The sequence below is a fragment of the Fundulus heteroclitus genome, chromosome 2 (assembly GCF_011125445.2).
Source record: "Fundulus heteroclitus isolate FHET01 chromosome 2, MU-UCD_Fhet_4.1, whole genome shotgun sequence".
Taxonomy (NCBI): Eukaryota; Metazoa; Chordata; class Actinopteri; order Cyprinodontiformes; family Fundulidae; genus Fundulus; species Fundulus heteroclitus.
The window spans coordinates 21,984,982-22,007,702 of NC_046362.1; the positions used below are offsets into that span (position 1 = coordinate 21,984,982).

A 22,721-nucleotide genomic window follows, 5' to 3' on the forward strand; every position below is an offset into this window, starting at 1 on the left:
GGAGCGGGAGATCGACGCCTGTCAATCTCCCGCTCCCTCATTCGTGAGCAAGAGCCCAAGATACTAAAACTCCTCCACTAGGGGCAGCACATTCTCCCCAACCCGGAGAAGGCACTCTACCCTTTTCCGGCTCAAGATCATGGGCTCGTATTTGGAGGCACTTATTAGATAGTCGAACCTCGGATTCAGGAACAGCAGTGTGGTTTTAGTCCTAGTCGTGGATTACTGGACCAGCTCTGCACCCTCAGCAGGATCCTGGAGGGGGCATGGGAGTTTGCCCAACCAGTCTACATGTGCTTTGTGGACTTGGGCCGGGCCCTTTAATACAGGCTGTTAGGTCTTTCTATGACCGGTGTCAGAGTCTGGTCCGCATTGCCGGCTGTAAGTAAGTCGGACTCTTTTCAGGTGAGAGTTGGACTCCGCCAAGGTTGCCCTTTATCCCCGATTCTGTTCATAACTTTTATGGACAGAAGTTGTAGGCGCAGCCAAGGTGTTGAGGGGATCCGTTTTGGTGGCCTCAGGATCGCGTCTCTCCTCTTTGCAGATGACGTGGTTCTATTGGCTTCATCAAGACGCGATCTACAGCTCTCACTGGAGCGGTTCACAGCAGGATCAGGACCAATATCTTCAAATCTGAGGCCATGGTCTTGAGCCAGAAAACAACTAATATTTCATAACAAATGAATGGTCGGTGGTACCAAAGGCAATATTCCATCATATATATATATATATATATATATATATATACACACATATATGTGTGTGTATGTATTTATATATATATATATATATATTTATATATATATATATATATAAATATATATATATATATATATATATATATATATATATATATATATATATATATATATATATATATATATATATATATATATATATACATACACACACATATATGTGTGTATATATATATATATATATATATATATATATATATATATATATATATATATATATATATATATATATATATATATATATATATGTGACTTTGGAAGGCTTAAAGAAACATGATATAGAACCTTTAAATAAACTGTGTATTTGTTTCAGGCAGGTGGGCACAAAGTTCTTGAAGTGATCTGGTTCATGAATTACTTTTAGGTGATTCATAGGTCAGAGTAAATCTGTTTTTGTTTGAGCCTAAAACAGATCCATCTAAAAATAGACAAATACAGGAGTAAAAAACAGCCAAAGTTGACAGAAAAACCTTGAAAGACTTTCAGAAAACTGCTACAATCCCTGTGAATCTGAATTTAGAAAGACTAAAAACACATTAAATTTTGTTAATATGTTAATATGGCACACAATACAGGGTCGGTATTGTGTGTATTGAAAGCATGTAAAATAAAAATTGGCCTTTCGATTGAATTTTTAAACCAGATAAATATTCTAGGAGCTTTTTTGACAATCAACAAGCCTTTGTACCAATGGTGTTACATCTGGAAACACTGTTCTCCAATGGACTACTGCTGTGCATAACACTGTTCTGTTTCATTACACCTACCTTTTTTAAATTGGAATATATGGCCAATGGATGTTTATAAGGGGAGAATTTTTTTTTTTTTTTTTACAGAGAGTTTTATTTTTTATGTATTTTCTGTCAGTGCGACATGTCTGCTAATCCCAACCGGTCACATTAAACCAATAACTATGTCTTGCTTAGCTTCAGCCTTTTTTCCCCCTCCATGTCTGAGCCAAATGAAGAAGAGCATCTTTGACTGCAGGCTGCTGTGTCAGTGTATGTCAGGTTGTTTTTTTAAACTTCCCTTCCATATACGACATGTATAAGTCTAACTTGATGTTACGTCTTTTGGGTCAAGCAATTTGGGGGAAACTAACAGCAGTCACATACATACATACACACACACACACATATATATATATATATATATATATATATATATATATATATATATATATATATATATATATATCTATATACATATATATATATATATATATATATATATATATATATATATATATATATATATATATATATATATATATATAAATTATGTAGGTACAGTAAAAAAAAATAACTCAAAAGAACAAATTTAAAGAAAACAATAATATAACTTACTCTATAAAGTAAACTTCTCCCTTCTCTGTGTAGGCCATCTCCCAGTTGTCAGGCAGAGGACCCAGCTCTTCCTCATCTACATCAGGGACTTTGTTGGGGGATTTGGTGGGAGATTTTGGGACCTCCTCCCCTTCAGTGGGAGGCTCGGATGATGCCGGGGCCTGGCTGGACCCTTCAGCTGCAACCTCCCCAGAGGCATCTGTGCTCTTGTCCTCATGTTCACTGGACTCTGTGGAGCACAAAAACAGACTTATTCCCTCTCACAAACACACACATGCAGACGTGAGGGCACACTACACACTTCGTGCATGATGAGTCAGAGTCGAGCCACCGCAGAGCTATGAAGCCCCAGGAGACAAGAGGCAGTCGGGGAGGGAGGGGAGAGTCTAAGAACAATCAGCATGAGCAGAAAACAGGAATGTCAGAAACTGAGAAAACAGAGAAAGACAGAAAACTATAAGGGTTACATCCTGAGTCATAAACACAAGGAGAGTTTATCAGAGGAGAGGGAAAAGCTGGTGGTATGATGCATCTGAGGCAGCGTATGAGAAGCAGACAGTTTACGTTACAGATGTTGAAAAATATTACTCTACAATAATCCTGACTTAAAATGCAGTTTTCAGACGATTTCTATCTAAACCAACATCGGTGAAATCGCCATTAGCCCTACATCGAACCAGTTGTGCCACGCTTGGCAGTAACAACTTTCATGAAGGGTTTCTAATGCCTGGCCATGAGTCTTTTACGTCGCTGTGGAGGACATTTGGCCCACTCTTCTTTGCAGTATTGTTTACATTTTTCAATGCCACAGAATCTCAATTGGATGTATGACCTTTAAGGTCACAAACTGACTTTCTCTTTCAGGATTTTCTGCTAGAGAATTCATAGTTATACTAATTATGGTAAGTCATCCAGGTCCGGAAGCAGCAAATACGTCCTAGACCATCTCACTACCAGCTAGCACGTTTGACTGTAGGTATGATCCCCTTTTTCTGACATGCTGCGTAAGTTTTACACATGACGCAACAGCATGGACACCTTTAAAAAGTTACATTTTGTCTCGTCAGTCTTTTGGTATCATTTTTTGGCAAAATGTGAGACATGCCTTTGTGTTCTCTTTGCTCAGCACTTATGTTCATCTTGGAATGCTCTCATGCAATTCTTTGCCCCATCTTTTTCCTAGTGTTGAATCATGAACATTGACCTTCACTACGGCAAGTCAGGCCTGCAGTGCTTTAGATGTGTTTAATTCTGGATTCTTTTATGAACTCCTGGATGAGTCATTGATGGGTTTTTGAAATAATTTTGGCTGGCTGGTTACTTCACAAAAGGTTCCCCACGTCTATGTTTTCTCCAATCGTGAATAATGGCTGTTGACTCAGATTCGCTGAAGTTACAGAGCCTGAAAAAAAAAGGCTTTCCAGATTGATAGATGTGCTCTTGCTTCTGGAATATCTTTAACTAGGGGCATTTTTTTGTTTTTTTTGTTTTTAGATTTTTTAGCCTACTTCGTGTTGTCTGACAGGTTCTATTGAAATTATTACTTGATTCTACAGGTCTGGTGATAATATGCCTGAGTGTGGTTAGAGAAACTGAATGGAGAAACTAACTTTGTTTGATAACTAAAACTATTTTATGATTTGAAACATGACAAAAACATTGCAAAAGCAGAAAAAATTATTAATGTAGAAAATACTTTTTTTACAGCACTATCTTTACATAAGAAATGTATTTTGCATGAAACACAATAACCAAAGAGCCACTGTGTTTTTATAGTATGTAGATGAAATAAACACATAAAAAGCTAGTGTAAACAACAAAGACAGATGGAGAAAAAAGAAGGAAACGTTGGGGATAGCAGACACAGGACAACAGGGACAAAAGAAAAAATAAATACAATAAAATCAGGAGGTCAGGAAAAGTGAGGAGGAGAGAAAGAGAGGGACATTTAGGTATAAATAGCAACAAGGACAAAAGCCAGTGGCAGAAAGACAACATGTGAGACGGAGAAATGAGAGGACAGAAAGACGGGAGCCAAAGCCTTTATGAGACTCCAGCCGGCGACTAAAAATGGAGACATTAAGGTGCCCTTGCTCATTCTGTTACATAAGGTTACTGTTAACCTTTGCAGTTCACACTCATGTTAGCAGAGTCTGTTAACATTTGTTACAACTGCTCAGGGTGCAGTTTGTTGGAGCCGCTGATTGAGCCGCAGACGTGACACTGGGCTGCAGGAGAGAAGAGAGCTGCCTTTTACCTGAGGGGACGGTAAGAAGGATGGGTAACAACTGCAATAACAACTGGCTTGTTGCTGCGCTTCGATTCAATCATTCCAGTGGGACAGTTATAAAATACAGTTCAGAACTCCAAATCAGTAAAAAAAAAAAAAATGTCTTCATGGTCACAGCTGTTGTAAAACACAACACTATTTTTGTTGTAAGAAGATAATAAAAAACATGTTGGATGAAAACACCAAAAGCAATAAATGTGATGGACCAAGGCAGTGAATGAAGGTGAAGTGAAAAGTAAAGATTAAAAATACAACTATAAAATGTTTTACTTACATGTATTTGGCCCCCTGAGGCAATACAGTAGATTCTCAATTGGATTTAGTGCTTTGCTTTGACTGGGCTGTTCTAGCACTCTGGTTGTGTATTTAGGGGCATTGCCCCTCATGGAGATGAGCCTCCACCCCAGTTGCAAGTCTTTTGCAGCCTTTAACAGGTTTTTTCTCCAGATTGCCCTGTTTTAGCTCAAACCATCTTCCTGTCAACTCTGACTAGCTTCATAGTTCCATCCCCACAGCATAATGGTGCCACTACCACATGTAATGATAGGATTAGTGTCTCCAAAACGATGTGCAGTGTCAGTTTTCCACCACACAGTATTCCGAATGCAGGCCTTTATGGCTTGTGGCAAACTCCACATGATAAAGCTTACACACACATATCTATCTATCTATCTATCTATCTATCTATCTATCTATCTATCTATCTATCTATATCTATATATATGAACAATTGAATTCTTCTTGCTACTCTTCCATAAAGGCCAAATTTGACTAAGTGTTGTTCTGCAGACACGTTCTCCAACCTGATCTGTGGATCTCTGAAGCTCCCCCATCGTAACTTTGGATTTCTTAATTGCACCATGTTTAATGCTCTGTTTGGTCACCCTTTCAGTGGACAATAGCAGTTTCCATTTTAGGAATAGGAATAGAAACAGTGCTCTGAGGTATTCAAAGCTTAGGTTACTGTTGTAGAATCTAACCATTTTTTTACACTTCTCCACAACTTTTATTCCTGACCAGTACAGTGTGTACCTTGGTCTTCATGATGCTGTTTGTTCACGGATGTTCTCTAAAAAACCTCTGAAGACAATTGATAGTGTTGTATTTAGGGCTATCAGAGAAAAGGAGGGTGAATACAAAAAGCATGTCACCCCTTTCAGATTTTTATTTATAATAGGAGTTTATACAACACATTGTATATGTATCTCCTTGCTGTGATCATACCTGGTGTGATGGCCACCCCGTTGCCATTGACAACTGGGCTCTCCTCTTCCTCCTCCTCGGGTGGCTCCAGGCTGGCGCGCTGCTCCATGTTGCTGACCGACTGGTTCCTCTTTCTCTTGCCCTGGGCGCTCGGCCGGGCTCCGGGAAGCAGAGCCTCACTCACATTCAGAGGAGGGGCTGCGGGGGACGGCTCCGCTGGAGGTTTCGGTGTCCCGTAGAAGTTATCTGAGGGCAGAGAGTTACTGTGTTAGAGGTCTGAGTGCAGGAGCACAGAGCAGAGCGGTCTCAGTGGATGTAATGCACTGCCTGTATGGAGGTCTGAGTGACAATATGGTGGGCTTTCAAAACGTGAAGATTAAGCTGTCCAGACAGAGTGGAGAAAAAAAAAACTGGGACTGAATTATTGCCTGTTAACTAATCTAACTAAACAGTAGGATTAGCTCTGTTTGCAGAAGCTACCATTAGTGGTTACATCTAGCAGAAAAGTTCAGACAAATACGACTCTCTTAAAGCATAAAAAGCAACAGAAATTCAACAACCTGTTCCATATAGAAAAAAAACTGAATAGATACATAAAGAACCAAAATTGTATCCCATAAAGGAAATCGGCATCCTCACTTTGCTCTCTGGACGGTCATAGAATGAGTTTCTCTATGTGAACGTCTGAGCGACTCAGAGCTGAAAAAGCAGCCTCTCCAGGTATTAATTTACCGCCGAGGGAAGTTTACTCAACAACTGGCATTCTGCTGCAGTATAATCTTACAGAAAGAATACAAACTGTAAGCTTTTGACAGCCACTGTATAACAGAGCCTAGTGGCTTTTGTTCCACACTCACATCTCCCATTCACAAATATCCAAGAGATTACACTCTCTTTTACTTTCCAGATTTTAGACTTCTCACCGTACCTCGGCTCTCGGTTTTATTTAACTTTTCTTGTCTGCAGGACTGCTCAGTGAAACCTTGACTGCAGAAGCACGTTAGCCGCTAGTTAAATAGCGTATTTAACTATCTTCTTAATTTTTTTTTATAAAAGGCAGCCAATTTAAAAAAGAAAATGCATTTTAAATATTTCACATGCATTTGAGGTTTGTTTTAGTGGATAGATTCACACTCGAGTAGCACAGAGTGTTATTTTCAAAAAGTACCACTGGGTTAAATACAACTTTTGCATCGCTGCTGAGCTAAATTATCTGATTCAGTAGTTTGCAGCCTCTTAAAACCCTAACCAGCTGTCTGCTCTCGTTAATTAATCTCCCTTTTCCCCAGTTTCAACTGTTGCTTTGGACGGATTTGGCGAAGCATGCATGGAGAGTGATTATTACAGTGTTAGATAAAGGGACAACATGAAAAACGAAGTTGGGGTGGATGTTCCTAAACATAATTAGCATCCTTAACAGTAGGAAGAGCCTTTAGGACGATATGAGCGAGTTCAGCTTCACCAAAACAAGCAGACTTCAAAACATGGATGCAAAATTATTCATACACCTGCCATGTATAGGTTTAAAATCTACTTTTTCTTCTGACTGACTTAATATTAATATTTTAATGTGGCCAAGCTGAGTCTAGACTTGACTCAAATGGAGAATCCTCGGAAGGGAGCTAAAAATTAGGGTGATGGCAAAGAGGACTTCCAGCCTCAAAGGCTTGAAGTTTGGAAGTGGAAAGGTTGCTCAGCAATCGTAAGAAGGGTTTGATTGCTGAAACGTAAATAAAGATGTGTTCATTGGTTATCAAGGAAGAGCATGAATAATTGTATTTTTCTTAGATAAATATAAACTCAATACAAATTCTGTTTACCCATTGTTTTATGATCTTTTGAAAGATACCTGTATCATTTCCTATTAGACAATAACTTCTTGGTTAAATTAAAATACATTTTCATATAAATATCGCAGGTGGTGCAAATAATTTTGGGCTAAACTGCATGTTTAAAGGGGACAGAACTTCTATCAGCATTTCAACCAGGTTGAGGTCTTCCCACTGACTGGACGCTTATGAATATTTATTGGTTTGGCCACTCTGTTGTAGATTTGCTGCAGTGTTAGAATCATTCTGCTGTTTATGACCCAGTTTGGCCCTGGGTCATAAGCTCCAGCTGTCAGACAGATTGGCTCATGTTGGGGTCTAGAATAATTTATTATACTGAGGAGTTCATGACATTCTAAATAGCTGGAAGATGCTCAGGTCTTGTGGCTGGAGCACAAGCCCTTATCATCACAACCCCACCCCCATGCTTGAAAGCTAAGTCTTTGTCCTGACTTGGCACATTTGCTTTACACTTTATATGATGCAGAGCACAGTGAAGAAAAGTTCCTGCTTTGGTCCAAAGAAAACATCCAAAAGAATCAGGTACAGTAGCAGTAGGTCTCGGAGCATTGCAGGCTGAAGTTGACTGAAGTTGCTGGGATGTACACTAGAGGAAAGAGTGATAACCATCTCACATGTTTTTCACTTGTGAACTGTATTTCTGTGGAATGAAGGACATTGACCTTTAGACCGACATGTGGCAAACAACAGCTTCTGTAACATGACGGCTCTCTTTTCCTCACTGGTATTGTTTTAACACAAACGTATGCTACAGACCTGCAAACTGTTAAAACTCTTGCCTCTGCTTTTTTAGATTATTTTGCTTATGACTGATTAATCATGTGTCTGCCTGCTATTTCCCCGCCTATGTTCTAAGGAATAAACAATGTGTTTATTCCTATGACTGCATTTCTCTTTAAATTTCACATGAAATTCCATATTTCTATCTTATTTATGCAAACAATAAGTGTGCAGTTGCAATGACAGGTTCAAAGGGAGCATTCAGTTCGTGTGTGGGTTTTATAGTGGCTCTTGTAAACCACTTGTTGATTTTGTTTGCAAAAGCCCCCACAGCAGCTTATTTTCTAACTTAAATTCACAAATGAGCCACGGAAAATTTCAACCGAAAAACTTACTTTTAAGTTCTCTTTGCCATGAAATTTTCAATAGTGGTTCTTTGTGCAGATCACTCTAAAAATCTCTCACACATAGACAATCAGAGATTATAGGGACTGCCAAAGTGAAGCCATCAAAAGACTCAGACATGTTGAGACATCAGAACAGCTCCCAGCCCAGGAGAAAATGACTTTATATTTTGTCTTCTTATCTACAAATCCAAGGCTCCCACAACCCGCTTTATTCCTCTCGTTATCAGAAAGAGATGTTCCTGCTCAAGGAGTAAAAATTAAATAAGTAAAAGTGATATTTTAAAACAGAATTGGATGAAAATCCCAGTATTTGACTCTAACCACTTAAAAACAAAGTCAAAATTATTGTTTGAAAACTGTATTGGCATGTGCTTTACATTGTTTTATTACAGGACCTTTAAAAAATCTTTTAGCTTTAGATTATTTTTTAGAAACTTTTTATACATAACTATAATGAAAAGATGCCATCAAAAATAATTAGGCCCGAGCAGCGAAGCGCTGCGAAGGCCTATTGTATCTGTAGTGTTTAATTTTTATTCCTATTGTAATACTTTTAAATAAAAATTCTCTTTCATTTTAACATGCTTAACATTTTTCTCTCGTGAAAGACATGGCTGTGCTAATTTCAAAGCCGAATTTCATTTAAATGCATTGACTCTCGTTAAATATATATGCTTATGGAAGAAATAACAGGACAAACAGCCATTTTCACACAGTTTCGTGACAATATCAATTTGGACATAAACTTTTCCCACTGTGGATGCAAGTTAATGTCGTTGTGGACTTACAGTGCAGAAGAATGTATTAATCAAAATAATGACAAAAATGGTCAACCTTCAATTTAGACAATGTTGCTTTAAAATCTGAGAAATTACAATTTTACCATATTTTGTTCCTCATGTCAGAGATTTATTTAGGGATGCACCAATATGAAAATTTGCGCGCTGCTTTTCGTATGTCTTCTTCGACACCGTGAAAAAAATAAAATAAAAAATAATCACACTGCTGACATCGCATCTCTGCTTCATTTAACCCACAATCCTGGCTGTAATGCCTCCACCTCTTGAAACACTGGCACAAAGACGAAATCGATGGAAACAGATATCGGTTGTTAATATTGGCCCAGTTTTACTTACCAGACCGATACCGATAAGTTAAAAAACATGATTTACATTGGCCGATACCAATGTAAATGCCAATATATTGGGCAACCCTAATTTATTTTATCCAAGTTCACCAAAAATATTATTAAATATGGGTGTGGAATGTAAATAATGATTATTTACAGCTGTGTTGCCACTTTCTCTAACACTATAATGGAACTTGTGGTATTAAGCTAAGTAAGTGGAAAACTACAAGGTTAAAATCAAAATGCAAAAGCGGTATCATGTGTCTCCCTCTTGCTTACTGCCGTATGGCTGCATGTGGGAAAACTCACAAAAACTCACAATTCCAGAAGGTTTAAGTAGTTGTACATAAGTAAAAACAACTTGGTCCTGAGTAAAAAAGTAACTGCCTCGTCTGTTAAATCATTAATTAACTATGATAAACAACATTGTTTTGAAAAAAAAAAAAAAAAGAGTTTAGTTTCAGAAGCCACACACAGCTCTGATTACTGGAAGTCCTGTAGAATCAGGCAATACAATGGACAAGTCTGACAACATGAAGAAGGCTAAAATATCCTAAAAAGCAAACCATTGATCCCTGATCTACAGAAATTGAAGAGCAGATGATGAACACATTTACTAACATCTGTCAGTCTGGAAGGGGTTGCAAACCCATTTTTTATGACCCTGATTGATCCACACTATTGTCCACATATGGAGGAAACATCAAACAACCTGATAAACCTTCCCAAAATTGACCAGCCTACCAAAATTGTTCAAAAAGCTCTTCGACAACCCATCTAGGAGTCACACAAGAACCTAGCACAACATCTAAAGCACTGCAGGCCTTACCTGCCTCAGATATGGTAAAAATGTTGGTGGTAGCATGCATAAAAAAAAATCTTGAACATGAATGAACAAACAATGTAAAAAAAAAAGAAGGTAATTTTATCAGGTTTTAAAGCAACACCGTCTAAACTGAAGATTGTTGACAATTCCAGAAAGCTTATCATTATTTTGTATTGACATGTTCTTCTGCATTGTAACTCCACAATGACATGAACATCGATGACTTTCAGCAGAAGAATAATCTGAAGCACATCAGAAAGTGAATTGTCTCAAAGAAGAAGAAAAAAAATGCAAATAAAGAAAAAATTAGGTTTTGACGCTTGCGTTTACATCTAATTGAGTTGCTGTGACATGACATTAAAAAAGCTGTTCATGCATGAAAGACCTCCAACTGAATTCAAACATCGCTCCAAAGAAGAGCGGGCCAGGAGTCCCCCACAGTGACATAAAAGACTCGCTGCCGGTTATCACAAACCTTCAATGGCAGCTGTTGCTCCCAAGGGAGGCACAACCAGCTATTGGGTTTAGAGATGAAATTACTTTTTCATACAGGGCCAGGTTGCTTTGGATAGCTTTTTCCCATGATAAATTAAATAATTATCTCAAGACGGTGTTTTGTATTTACTCTGGATTTTCTTTGACGGAAAAAATTTGTTTGATGATTTTAAACATGTAAGTGTGACAAAAAAGTAAAAAGAGTAGAAATCTGCTTAGAAACAAATACACCCCCACCCCTCACCAGCACTGTATCGTATGAGACAGGCACAGTGAAAAATAGATAATGATACAGAGACATGCAACCATTTCACTGCAGGCTAAAGTATTAACACAGTTTCTTGTGACAGTGTAGCTAGTGGGTAGGAGCCAAAATGTCTTGTTTCATAATCCCTTTTTTTGTAATCCTTCAAAGCGGAGGGTTGGTCACAAAGAGGAAACACAAGTTGTTTTTTTTCTCATTAGCCTGAGTCAAGAGACACTGTCTGTAAACTCCTGGAAGAACCTAAATTGGTTGAGACCAGGATTGGTGCCTCGGTGGAAGATGAAGGAGGCTGGACAGGAACTCAGCGTCGTTAAGTATCAGGCCAGTTATCTGGTTTATCCTAACGAAAGCTCTGTCCGACATTACTGCCGTTTCTGCACTTTGGACCTGGGATTTTGCATTTCTGCTAAGCCCTGTCAAAAAGTTCAGGGATAAAGCACTTGAGAAAAAGGCAGTCAGGAATCTGTGGCCAAAGGAAGAAGAGAAGAAGAAAGAAGAAAGGCATAAAAAAAAGGATGAAAAGGGGGATCAGCATTAATGACCCAGAAACAAGATCATAGAGGCGCTGTTGAAGCCTCCATTTTGTCAGTAAGCACAGTTACCCCTGCGCTCTCAAGACAAATTTGACGCACCCTGTCGAAAAATGTAAATGTTAGCGCTCAGGCTCAGGTAAACAAAGACTCAAGGATGACAGAGAGAAAAGACATGGAGAACCCACCTGTGAAAGCTCACAGATAACCCGGAGAGAGGCTTCAGGGAACACCGAGGCAAATTTAGTTCAGTTCCTCCTGAAGCTCCTCAGCCATTTCAAAGGATAGCGCTCACCTGATGTTGACTGAGACATCTACTTGGCATCTTTTGCACAGAAATGAGCTGCAACTCATCCCGCATGGTTGCCTGTATAGCTCTGATGTGCTCAAAGCCTTGCTTTGAGATTGCACTAATTAAGACTTTATGTCACAGCTCTTTCATTTGTTTTTTAGACTTGACAAAGAGTATAGGGGGGATTTTCTTTTGCATTTTTTTGACTCGCTTTGTCAAATGATTTTAAATCAAATTCCCATTTCATCTTTGAATTGGACTTTATAGATTCTAAACTAAAGAAACAGAGCAATATTGTAATCCAAACATCCTAACATATTGGCTATTTAACAGCTACAAAATAATTGCATCTTGGCAGCTCAGCATCCAATAAACATCTCCCTGGGGACATATCTACCCAGATTTAAAAAGGCGTCTACAATTTTGCATCGCGAGCGATATTGCACACTGATGCAGCCAGCACCAGTTTGTTTAGTTGTTCACTGGAGATTTACGATCCGCGGACAGAATCTGTCAGGAATCTCTGAACATTTTAATGTTCAGTCACTTTTAATTCAAGCAGATTTTGTAAACTTTGAAGAGCTTTGTGGTGTAGCTTTGAAAAATACCAGCACGGATCAAAGGTAAGGGTATCTCTGAGGAAAAGGTGGCAGATTGTGCAATTATTTCTCACAGCACTCATAGAGTAACAGAGCATAAAATATCCATGTAATGGTTCCAGTAAAACCATAAAAAAATAATCAATTTTAAGCAATATTTATTGGGTAAAAATTAGTTTTTTTCACTTTATTTTCTTCTTCCTATCAGGTTGAAAATTACCTTTATTTCAGAAAACTCAACTAAAAAATATATTAGTTCACTTTTTGCAAAGGTTTTATGTTTTCCTTTGCTCTAAAACCTCAAATAAGAAATAGAATTATGGTTCTTTAGCATTAAATGCATAAAAATTTTATTTTTTTAAACTTTTGTTTTTTTTTACTCTGTTTGATTGTGGTTTGCTTGTACTTGGTTAGCTTCAGTTCTTTGTGTTTCCACTGCTGCAAGCTCTGGCATCAACAAACTACTGATATCTTAGTGCCAACTATGAGCTGGGCCAGAGAGAAGAATCACTTTAGTCAGAATCTGAGGATCGGTTCATAGAGACCACCAATCAAATAATATACAATGAGTTCAATGTTAAAAGATGAGGTCTGATGAAAAATTCAGCCTTTGCCAAATTTGCACTTCCATTTGGGCCTCTACTGCCCCTAGAAACAATCAAAGCACAAAAAAAAAAAAAACATCCAGCCTTTTTTTTTGTGGCAATACCTAAATGTTTTGTTGGTGTCTAAAAATGAGCCATTTCAAAAAGCTCCCAAATTGTTGCATCACAGTCAGCAGGCCCTGTTGCCTCACCTAGCAACCCCAGGCGAGCCACGCCCCTCAGCTAGCCAACTTAGCGTAGCTCGTACCACTTCATTTTTAGAAAAGGAGCACATCAGCTGACTTTTCTGGTGTATGAGCTGCACAACGGCTGCAGGTAAGGACAGATTTTTGTTCTTGTTGTCTATAACAAACAACATGTCTGTGCACATTCTCCCAGTCAAGGAGAACAGAGATGTGTGGCCTCATTTTATTTTTGATGACAATCTCTCTGCCAGGGACAACCTTCCTTGACATTGCCAAGGAAGGACTGTTTGGAAAACTACCGACAATACACAACAGGATTTACCAAAAGACTTCTACTGAAGGAAAGTTCTGTCCTTACTGTTCGTTGGAAATTTGCAGATGACGGAGATGTAAGTATTTAATTATCCGTGTTGCGTGTTTAGCATTGCTGTTAGGCATGAACATGACTTTTCATTTAGCACAAGATAGAGCTCATGCTACTGATAGCCTGGGGCTACCCCGGCAGACGGTGAATTGATGAATTATAGGGTTGGATGAATGATTTATAAAAAGTGTTATTATGGTGACCGGGTAGACAGAGCATGTTGTGTATAGCAACAGCTGTTATGGTACCTGGTTGTGCTGTTGAGTAGCAGAGTGTCTTTAAAAAACAAAAAATAAAACAGCAGAGTCACCGTCAGCTCGTCACTGCAGACGGTGAACCGTCCTGCGATATTAATGTGTGTGTGAATTAATTCATTTGGTTCTGACATGGCTGATCCTTGCTGGTAGTGCAGGAGCCTCTGATTCTGGATCTGACTCAGGATCAAAGATCTACGGCTGTAACGTCGTGCATCTGCTGGCTGCCATTTTCACATGTATAAGGTAAACTTTGAGTTGATGGCGCGGCCATCTACAGCTTATTTGCATAAAATATAGATGGCATGTTTGAAATGAGCTCAAAGATAGGCGTAACTGGGCAGGTAAAATCTCATTATCTGAGAATGATTTTGTGCAAAAAAATTAGTGTTGCACCGATACCGATACTAGTGTGGGACGGGGCCCCGATCCAGCACTAAAATGATGGTATCGGTATCGGTACCAACAAATAGGGCACGATACTATTTTGATGTTTGTATGTCACTTGAACGCAGCCTTCTCTCTCCCGACTAGTATTATACATGTTATATAAGTTCATGAAAGTTGCACTATTTTGGCATTTGAGAACCAAAACTCAGGGTTTAAAAGAGATTATCTATCCATCCATCCATTTTCCAAACCGCTTAATCCCTCATGGGGTCGCGGGGGGTGCTGGTGCCTATCTCCAGCGTTCGAGATTATTCAATTATTAATGTAATTTTACTGTCTTACTGTTGCACTACTATTATACATGTTATAATTTCACCAATGTTGCACTCTTTTGGCCTTTGAGAGCCAAAAGTTTACTATTGTGACCCATTTCAGGTAGGCTATAAAAAGTTCTACTACCCTAAGTAGTATGCAGTTCTTTATATCTACACACAACCATCAATTTCAAACAGATGGTATCGGCATAGGCCAATACTGCACAGCCAGGTATCGGTATCAAGGCCAAAAAATGGCATTGGCCCAACACTAAAAAAAAATGTAATGCACATGTTTGGTACAGCCCATAGATCTATCATAAATATTTAAAGAGGGCATAATAGGTCAACTTTAGCCCAAAAGTTAATTTTGGTTCTTGATCTGTCTATTTACTATTAAAAACAATAAAAAACAAAACGCAGTTAGCAATAAGCCACATTATTATTGGAATATTTAAAGCTTGTGTTTATTTTGATATCACCCGTCAGAACTGTTTTTGAAATGGATAAGGTAGGGTAACATTAAGATTCTGGAAAGGCCCAGACCGCAGTCCTATTAAAACATTATGAATGATGTTCAAACGACAGGAAGTCCAACCAGCATATATGAACTGTACCATTTTTGATAAGAAGGCTTTTTCTACCCGATGCAAATTTCCTGTTTTCTTTTATGCCTGACCTGACGATGTGCATCTTGAACCATGTGTTGTGTTGTCTTCGTCTTCATGCATTTAATAAATTTGGAATAAAATTCTAATTATTTTGTATTTTACCTTCATTAATTGATTGGTGCATCTCTGAAAGCTTGTTCATGGCTAGATACGTGCTGTGGTTGCTCTGCCACTTGTTAAATGACCTTAGGAAATTCAAACATGTGCACTGAATTCTACTTTTTAAAGTTCACCAAAGTTGCAGGTTCTAGAAATCACTCCAGCTTTGACCTGTGAACAGTTCAAACACATCAATAAATGTTTAACATTCGCATGAAATTCATCCGGATGATGATGAGTGTGCGTAAAAACAATAATCATAAATAATGATTTAACCAAATTTGATTTCACTCATTAACTTTTACAGACACTGCATGGTATTTTTATTTTCTTACCTTACATCCTCCGCCCTCTCTGTCTCCCCTTTCCTAAATTCAATCTGAATCACAAAATGAGTTGCAGCACCTCCAGTGCAGCCACCCAGAAAGAGACCGCTTCCCCCAACGGGCACAACTAAGCTCTCTGTTGAGGAGAAACGTACTTCGTAGCCACATAGGGAGAAAAAAAAAAAAAAAAAAAAAAAAAGGAAGAGGCAAGCGACTGTGATGGGAACATGTGTAGAAGGGAAGGCACACATGACCACACTGATGCCTGTAGCCTCTTCATGTGCACATTTACACACGATTTTTGAGTGAGCGTGCTCGTCCGCGCTCGCTTTTCTAAATTTCTTCTGGGCAAATGAACCAGCAAATCCTCCATCTGTAGATGTATCCCTGACACAGTGTAGCAAAGCGGAGATGCACAGACTTGACATGACGTGCAACTGGCATTACTTCAACTAACTAACACACACAGACGTGCACGCACACATATACACACACACCCATGTTCTTAACAAGGACAGAGAGCTATAAAACTGAAGCTTGTTTTCTGTAGCTGTGTACAAGAACATCTCCCGACGCATCTGATTAATCAAGTAAAGATATTCGCGCAGCAGCACGAGAATGGCTCCACTGACACCTGTGCTCGTCTCCTGGGCGCTCACCTTCATAGGTTCCACTCTCTAGCAGGGCTCCACTTTGCTCCAATTCCATAAAACGCTCCACGCTCACAAAATTGTAGTCCACCCCTGGCACCTCCCCCTCCTTAGGCTGCCTGGTGGTACCTGCAGAGCAAAAAGGAAGAGAAAAACAGAGTCAGAGAGGTCATTACAGCCAAATAGGACACTTGAGAAGAAAAGACAGGAAGGCAGGGGGAAAGAGCCAAGAGGGGGAAAAATAGAAGAAGAAGGAGGCTGGACAGGAAAAGACGGCAGATTTGAGGCTACAAAGTGTACGGGAGGAAGTGGGAGGAGAAAGGAAATGGAAGTGAAGAGGCTGATTGAAGAGTCATCGCCTGCGATCGCCAAAGATGCATTCACAAGATTCTGACGGGCTGACAGCGAGAGGAGCGGCAAACGGCAATCACTCAGTCCCTAAAAAGCCAATCTGCTGGCACTTCAGTAATATGACTAAATCAATACGGCAGTTTTACCAGGCATAAGTCAGCCCCCCCCCCCCGATGCACGACGGCACGCAACGCCGCACCGATTGGATTGTTGTGGAAGCAGCGGGGGAATGCAGAGGCACCCCATTACCACGCCACAATTAGAGTCTTCCTCCATCAGTGCTGTGGAGATCTTCATCAGTGCGGCAGCGTCGCGGCAAGGCTTGTGTGGAACGGCAGCGATGGGAGTTTTGAGTTTAATGAGGTGCTGTGTTTGTGTCTCTGCCAAGTGGACTTTCACTCAGGCTCAGCGAAGTCTGCTGGTGTTGATCCCTGATTTCTATCGATCCTGCCAGAAAACAGTCGCCGCCCTGGCAAAAGGAAAAGGCGAGCCCTTTCTATTTTTTTTTTTTTTTTTTTTTTTACCATGCCTTGCCATCTAAGGTGGACTGATTGAGATCTGCAGAAGCCAGAAAAGGAAAGATATGCTGGAATAAACATCTTCATATATTCAGGAATGAACGAAGGGGTGTAAACCGGCTTTCTGGCATGATAGCGGAGCTGATAGCTGATGGAGATTAGAACAGCAGGTGACGGATGTGCTGCGGACCCACATATGGCGCTCACACATATGCACATTAACTCTCCCCAGAGTGTGATATCTTAATCATTAGATCTCTATTGATCGTCTGTCACCACTTCACTCCTGCGGTGTAGCTACCCAACATTCCCAACAGTGTTCATGTCACTGCTGGGAGAGAGGATGGCAGCTTATCCACACACCGAGTGAGAGAAGAAGTTAAGCACACAAATACGGAGAGTTTCTTTCACATAAATGTTTTTTTAATCACACTTACTGTAAATGTTTCAGATTAAATTCATTTGGGTTAATACATAGAGCCATTTCAGATGGAAAGAAGCTAATTACGTCCCCTTCCTAAATCACAAATGAGCTTTGGTAAACTGAGTTTGATTTCATTAGCCACGCCCAGGCCTCGGTTTTCAAGAACAGTTAAAAATAACCTGTCTGAATACATGAAGTGGGCTCACGTATCCCAAAGAGCAAAAAAACGTAACTCTAAATTAAGTTTGACAATAAAAGGAAATCACATTTTTGCTTTTACTTTGAAGAGAAGTTTGTGTTTTCATTACACCCCTGATCTGGATAAATGTCTAAAAGCTTCAGCCAGCAATTGTTGTGGCAGCGATTCATCTAAAAATGTGGGTAATAATAATAAAAAATAAATCAATAAACAATGGTTACCAAAAACATAGTACGGTATTTGGTAATCCATATGTTTTCACCCTTTGTAAATGTGAAGATTTATGTTTTCATTTCCTGTCTCTTTGTTTTGAAACTTTGTCTAGACTCTAAATGTGTAATAAAAACAAGAACAAAACATGACAGGAAATAATGTATTTTCCAATCTTCACTGTGTCAGAGGTATTGATTTAATTTTGTAGCTATCCTTTAGGCTGCATTTTACATTTTTATATTGAATTGCATTATATCACGAGGTATAATAAATATCTTCCCCGCCCCCACAAGTTGACTCATTTGTCCTCTGACTCAGTCAGAACAAACGCTCACCATGAAATCCCTTACAAAGATGGAGCATACCGAAAAGTCTATATTATCACATTTATCCTGTATATTAACACTAGAAGACCCAGGGAATTTCATTTCTCTTGCCAGCCCCCCTCCCCTCTTCAAGTTTGTGTATTCACTCTACCTTGCTAACTGTGACTCTTGTAATGCAAATAACCTGTGATAAGACCAGCCCTTCTACAAGAGACTGGAGAAAGGCTGAAACAAACTGGGTTCAGAACAGGAGCATGTTCCAACACTTTTCATTACCTGGCCCGGCAACATCAGACCTTTTTTGCAGGAATATATTGATAAGTCATATCTAAATCTTTTATTTAGGCAAACCTATTGAACAACCAGATATTATACGGGTCCTAGTTCCTGAGCTGAGAAAAGGTCATAACCATGCTTTTCCAACAAGGCAAGGCAGAGCCTATTTCTATTGTCCATTCACCAACAGACTCATGTATATTGCAAAGCTCACTATATGAAAGAAAGAATAATTGTATTTTGTCTTGTCTCGCCTTTTTATGTCATTCAAAATTTAATCTTAGAGAATGACAAACAGTATGCCTTTAGTATTGGAGTAACATTTATGTCACACAAGGAACAGCCGTAGTGCCCCCACCCCCCACCCCAGCTTTTAGGTAAAACACTCCTCAACAGAGAGGCTTGAACTAAAACCAAAGCTGAAGGGGTGGAATGGTTCTGAGAGTTGTGAAGTACTGTTGGGGGGACTGGAGCCAAATACCACCCCAAACAGCTCAATTTTGAAAAACAACAGACAGAAGGTATAACTTCAGAAAGTTTTTTTTTTATTTCAGATAAAGAAAAGCAGTCTACATATGGATAAAGCACTAAATATAAAGTGGAAAAATGTAAAATACATATGTTCCAAAAAAAGGTAAAAAAACAAAACAACTGGACTTGTTTTCCGTAGTTGAAGACGGAAAACAAGTCCAGTTGTTTTGTTTTTTACCTTTTTTTGGAATGACCATGACCTGGATGACTGAGAATCTTCACCAGCAAAATACATTTGTCCCATCTAGCAGTTACCACATTCCCATGGTGAGCCTTTCCTACATTTGCCACAGGTAAACTGCCTTTACATTCTTACAATTGCCTTTTGATTTGCAAATGGCGCTCATTCCACCAGAGGAGAGCCGTTAACACCTTTGGGGGGATACTCGATACAAAATAGGTGCAGACTAAAGTCTGCACTTTGGGACTTTGAGTGTTATGCAATTTCCACAAATTGACTAATTTTTCACCATGGTTTTGAAAAAAAAAAAAAAAACAACATAAAGATGCTGCCCTGTCTTCCTCTGTAATAAATAACCGTGTGAGGATATTCAGCAGGTCGTTACGCTCCGGGAGCTGTGCTGTAGGTCAAACTAATAAAACCAAAACCTTAAAAAAAAAAAAAAGCACCACCCAATGCACGCGCGGCTCTGAATACTGCAGCAGCTCGGATCTGCCCAGCCAGGCGGGGCTGGTCGCCTTCCAGTGGGTACAGCTATTGATCTGTAAGATCAGAATGAAATTATTCTGCAGCCCACACCGAAGTAGGCAGAGCCTGCTGGAATACTGATGACCCGCTGATGGCCTTCTCCCACAGCTTCCTTTGCTGGACACACCAACTGAACACAGGCGGGAAGGGGAAAGCAGCTTGTTAGATGTGAGCTGGGATTATTGATCCACATCCTTTGTTTGATATAGGCAGATAGGCCAATTGTTCCTCTTTCTCCCTCTCTTTTTTTTTGGTTTAACACATTACCTGATGTTCAGCTTTACTACCTGCTCTTCCTCGTCTAAGCCCCTTGCTGTAAATACCTGCAAAGTAAACCTTTTTATTAAACAGGTCTTTGCTCCCAGGAAAAATCCATATTGTGTTTCTTCTGCCCCAGTTGCCACCTTACAGTCTTTATCTCGCCAACTTTCTTTTCTGGACCAATAAAAACAAAAAAAAGAACAAACAAAAGAACCAAAAATAGTAAAATATAATCTATAACTCATGGACAAAGGGAGGAAATCTTTGTCGACGTAGTTGTGTTCAAAATAGTAGATGTGTTCTTAAAGAAGTGCGTAAAGTTAAAAATAGTTCTTAAAGTAGCTTTTGTTTCCAAAATAAATCTATATTGTGAACATAGCACATCCAAAAATAAAACAATACTTGAAACAATTTGCTATTATCTCACAGTGGGTAAGACAATTGGAATTTCAGGCTCTTTTCTTTACGAATTTGAACATTTGGAGAAAGAAACATGGATGGAAGCATGAAGTTGACCAGATGCTGGTACCTAGGATCAGGTATTCCAGCCAATGTCAGAAACTAGAGAGACAGAGAGACCTAGTATTCAAACCAAACAAGTGAGGTAAATGAAAAGGCTTTAATAAAGCTCAAAAATAGATCAGGCAGGGATAAGCAGGTTCGGTGGTCTAATAACAGTCCAGAGCCGATACACAAAATGGCAGTCCAATACAGGCAGAAACACAGACAGGGATCAGGCAAGCTCAGATAATCCAAAGGCAGAATTAGGTCGGCAAAACAAGTAAGCAGTCAGACAGGGCAGGAAAAACAGGTTCAGGGATCAGGCTGGCTCAGACGTCAAAAAGGCAGATTGGGTCAATATTCACAGGACTATCAGAAAAGACCACTGGATAAGACTCACCAAAAGGCTCGAAATGATCTGGCAGATTGCAGGGGGCTGAGGCAGGTATAAGTAGGGGAGTGAGCAGGTGACTGGAGGGAAACTAATTACTGGAATGGGTGGAGCTAATCAGGGGAAGGGAAGTGACTGGAAGAAAACTGAAGCTGATTGGATGGTGACTGGAGAAGGGGAGTGACAGGGTGGTGACTAAGAGGTGAGCTGGCAGGTGAACTGAGTTGACTGATTAAAGGCTGGATACAGAGAAATGATCTGAGCAGGCCAAGTGAATTGATAACATAAACAAAATCAAAACCCAAACTATGACATAAACCAAAACTAAGACAGAAACTAAGACAGAAACTGAACTTTAAGCAGGAGAGTGAAGTAATTAATCAAATAACAAACATAAACCATAACCAAACCCAAATCATGACAGCCAAGCATTATTGGACTCCATTCAACGGTTCCCCTGCATGTATTGATTTTCACTCAGAAACAGAATGCTTTGTCATCCCACTCTATACATACGTAGAAACTGCAAAGTGCTTTAAGATTTAGCTTTCCAGTGAAATACTGAACTGTGTTGGAGAACTGCTTCATGCCCGTGTTGCATGGAGTCAACCGACTTCTGGTGCTTGTGCACGATAAGACTGCTTTCCACAGCCCCACTCCATTTCTTAGTTTTTACTCAGAAAGGTCATGTTTTCTTCACTCTATACCAATAATCTTGTTGTTTTATCCCAATATGCTAATTGGTTAGTGGTCTGTTTGGGGTTTAAAAATGCAAATTTCAAGGGTAATTCCTCTTTGGCATAAGGCGACACAACCCAATCAGGATCTTGAGTTGATTTGTGATCCCAGGAAAGTAATATATTGACCCAACACCAAATTATAAAGAAACATCTCCATACCATAATAGCTTAGCCACCATGCGCCAAAGTGTACTGTGGCTTTAATTCAGTTTTTAGATCCAAAAGTAACAGTTGTGCTTAAATTAGTCTACAAATTGTTGCACCGCTTCTCCTTAGGCCAATGGTTGATGAATGGACTGAAATCACATAGCACGTTTTAGTGCTTTTACATTAGTCATATTCACCCAGTTGTGCTTACAATGTTCACACATGCACACGCTGACAGGCAGATTGGCAGGCCTATGGATCTAAGTGCGGTGCCCAACAGCGACGGTCCATTTTCTTCTAGGTGTTACTGGTTTTGTTTTCCATTTGAAAGTTTTTAAGATAATTTTAGCACATTTTCTCTCCTCCAATCAATTTTTTATTCAAAGCACGCTGTTCTTCTGAAGAATGTTTAAAACGATGCATTTTACTCAGATTTTATGTGAGGAGTCCATTATAAGTTAGTTAGTTCTTAGTTGTTTGACGCTTGTTTTTTTTTTCACATCATAACCCCGCTGACTGAACTCTACACTGCTTTTATTTTTGAACACGTATTTCATTAATGGGAC

General features: G+C 39.4%; 1 protein-coding gene across 14 annotated transcripts in view; it reads right to left on the bottom strand.

The window, feature by feature from the left end:
* Positions 1-22,721, bottom strand: part of LOC105935574 (membrane-associated guanylate kinase, WW and PDZ domain-containing protein 2) — a 156,255-nt gene that overhangs the window by 71,639 nt on the left and 61,895 nt on the right. For all 14 annotated transcript variants that reach the window (XR_002428972.2, XM_012876054.3, XM_012876059.3 and 11 more), the window contains exons 3-5: positions 16,578-16,697; positions 5,619-5,843; positions 2,105-2,333 (exon numbers count right to left, since the gene is read on the bottom strand). Coding sequence is in view for 13 of the 14 variants with exons in the window: in XM_012876054.3 (XP_012731508.2) it covers positions 2,105-2,333; positions 5,619-5,843; positions 16,578-16,697 (574 nt within the window). In the remaining variant the exon portion in view is untranslated. The remainder of the gene's footprint in view (positions 1-2,104; positions 2,334-5,618; positions 5,844-16,577; positions 16,698-22,721) is intronic.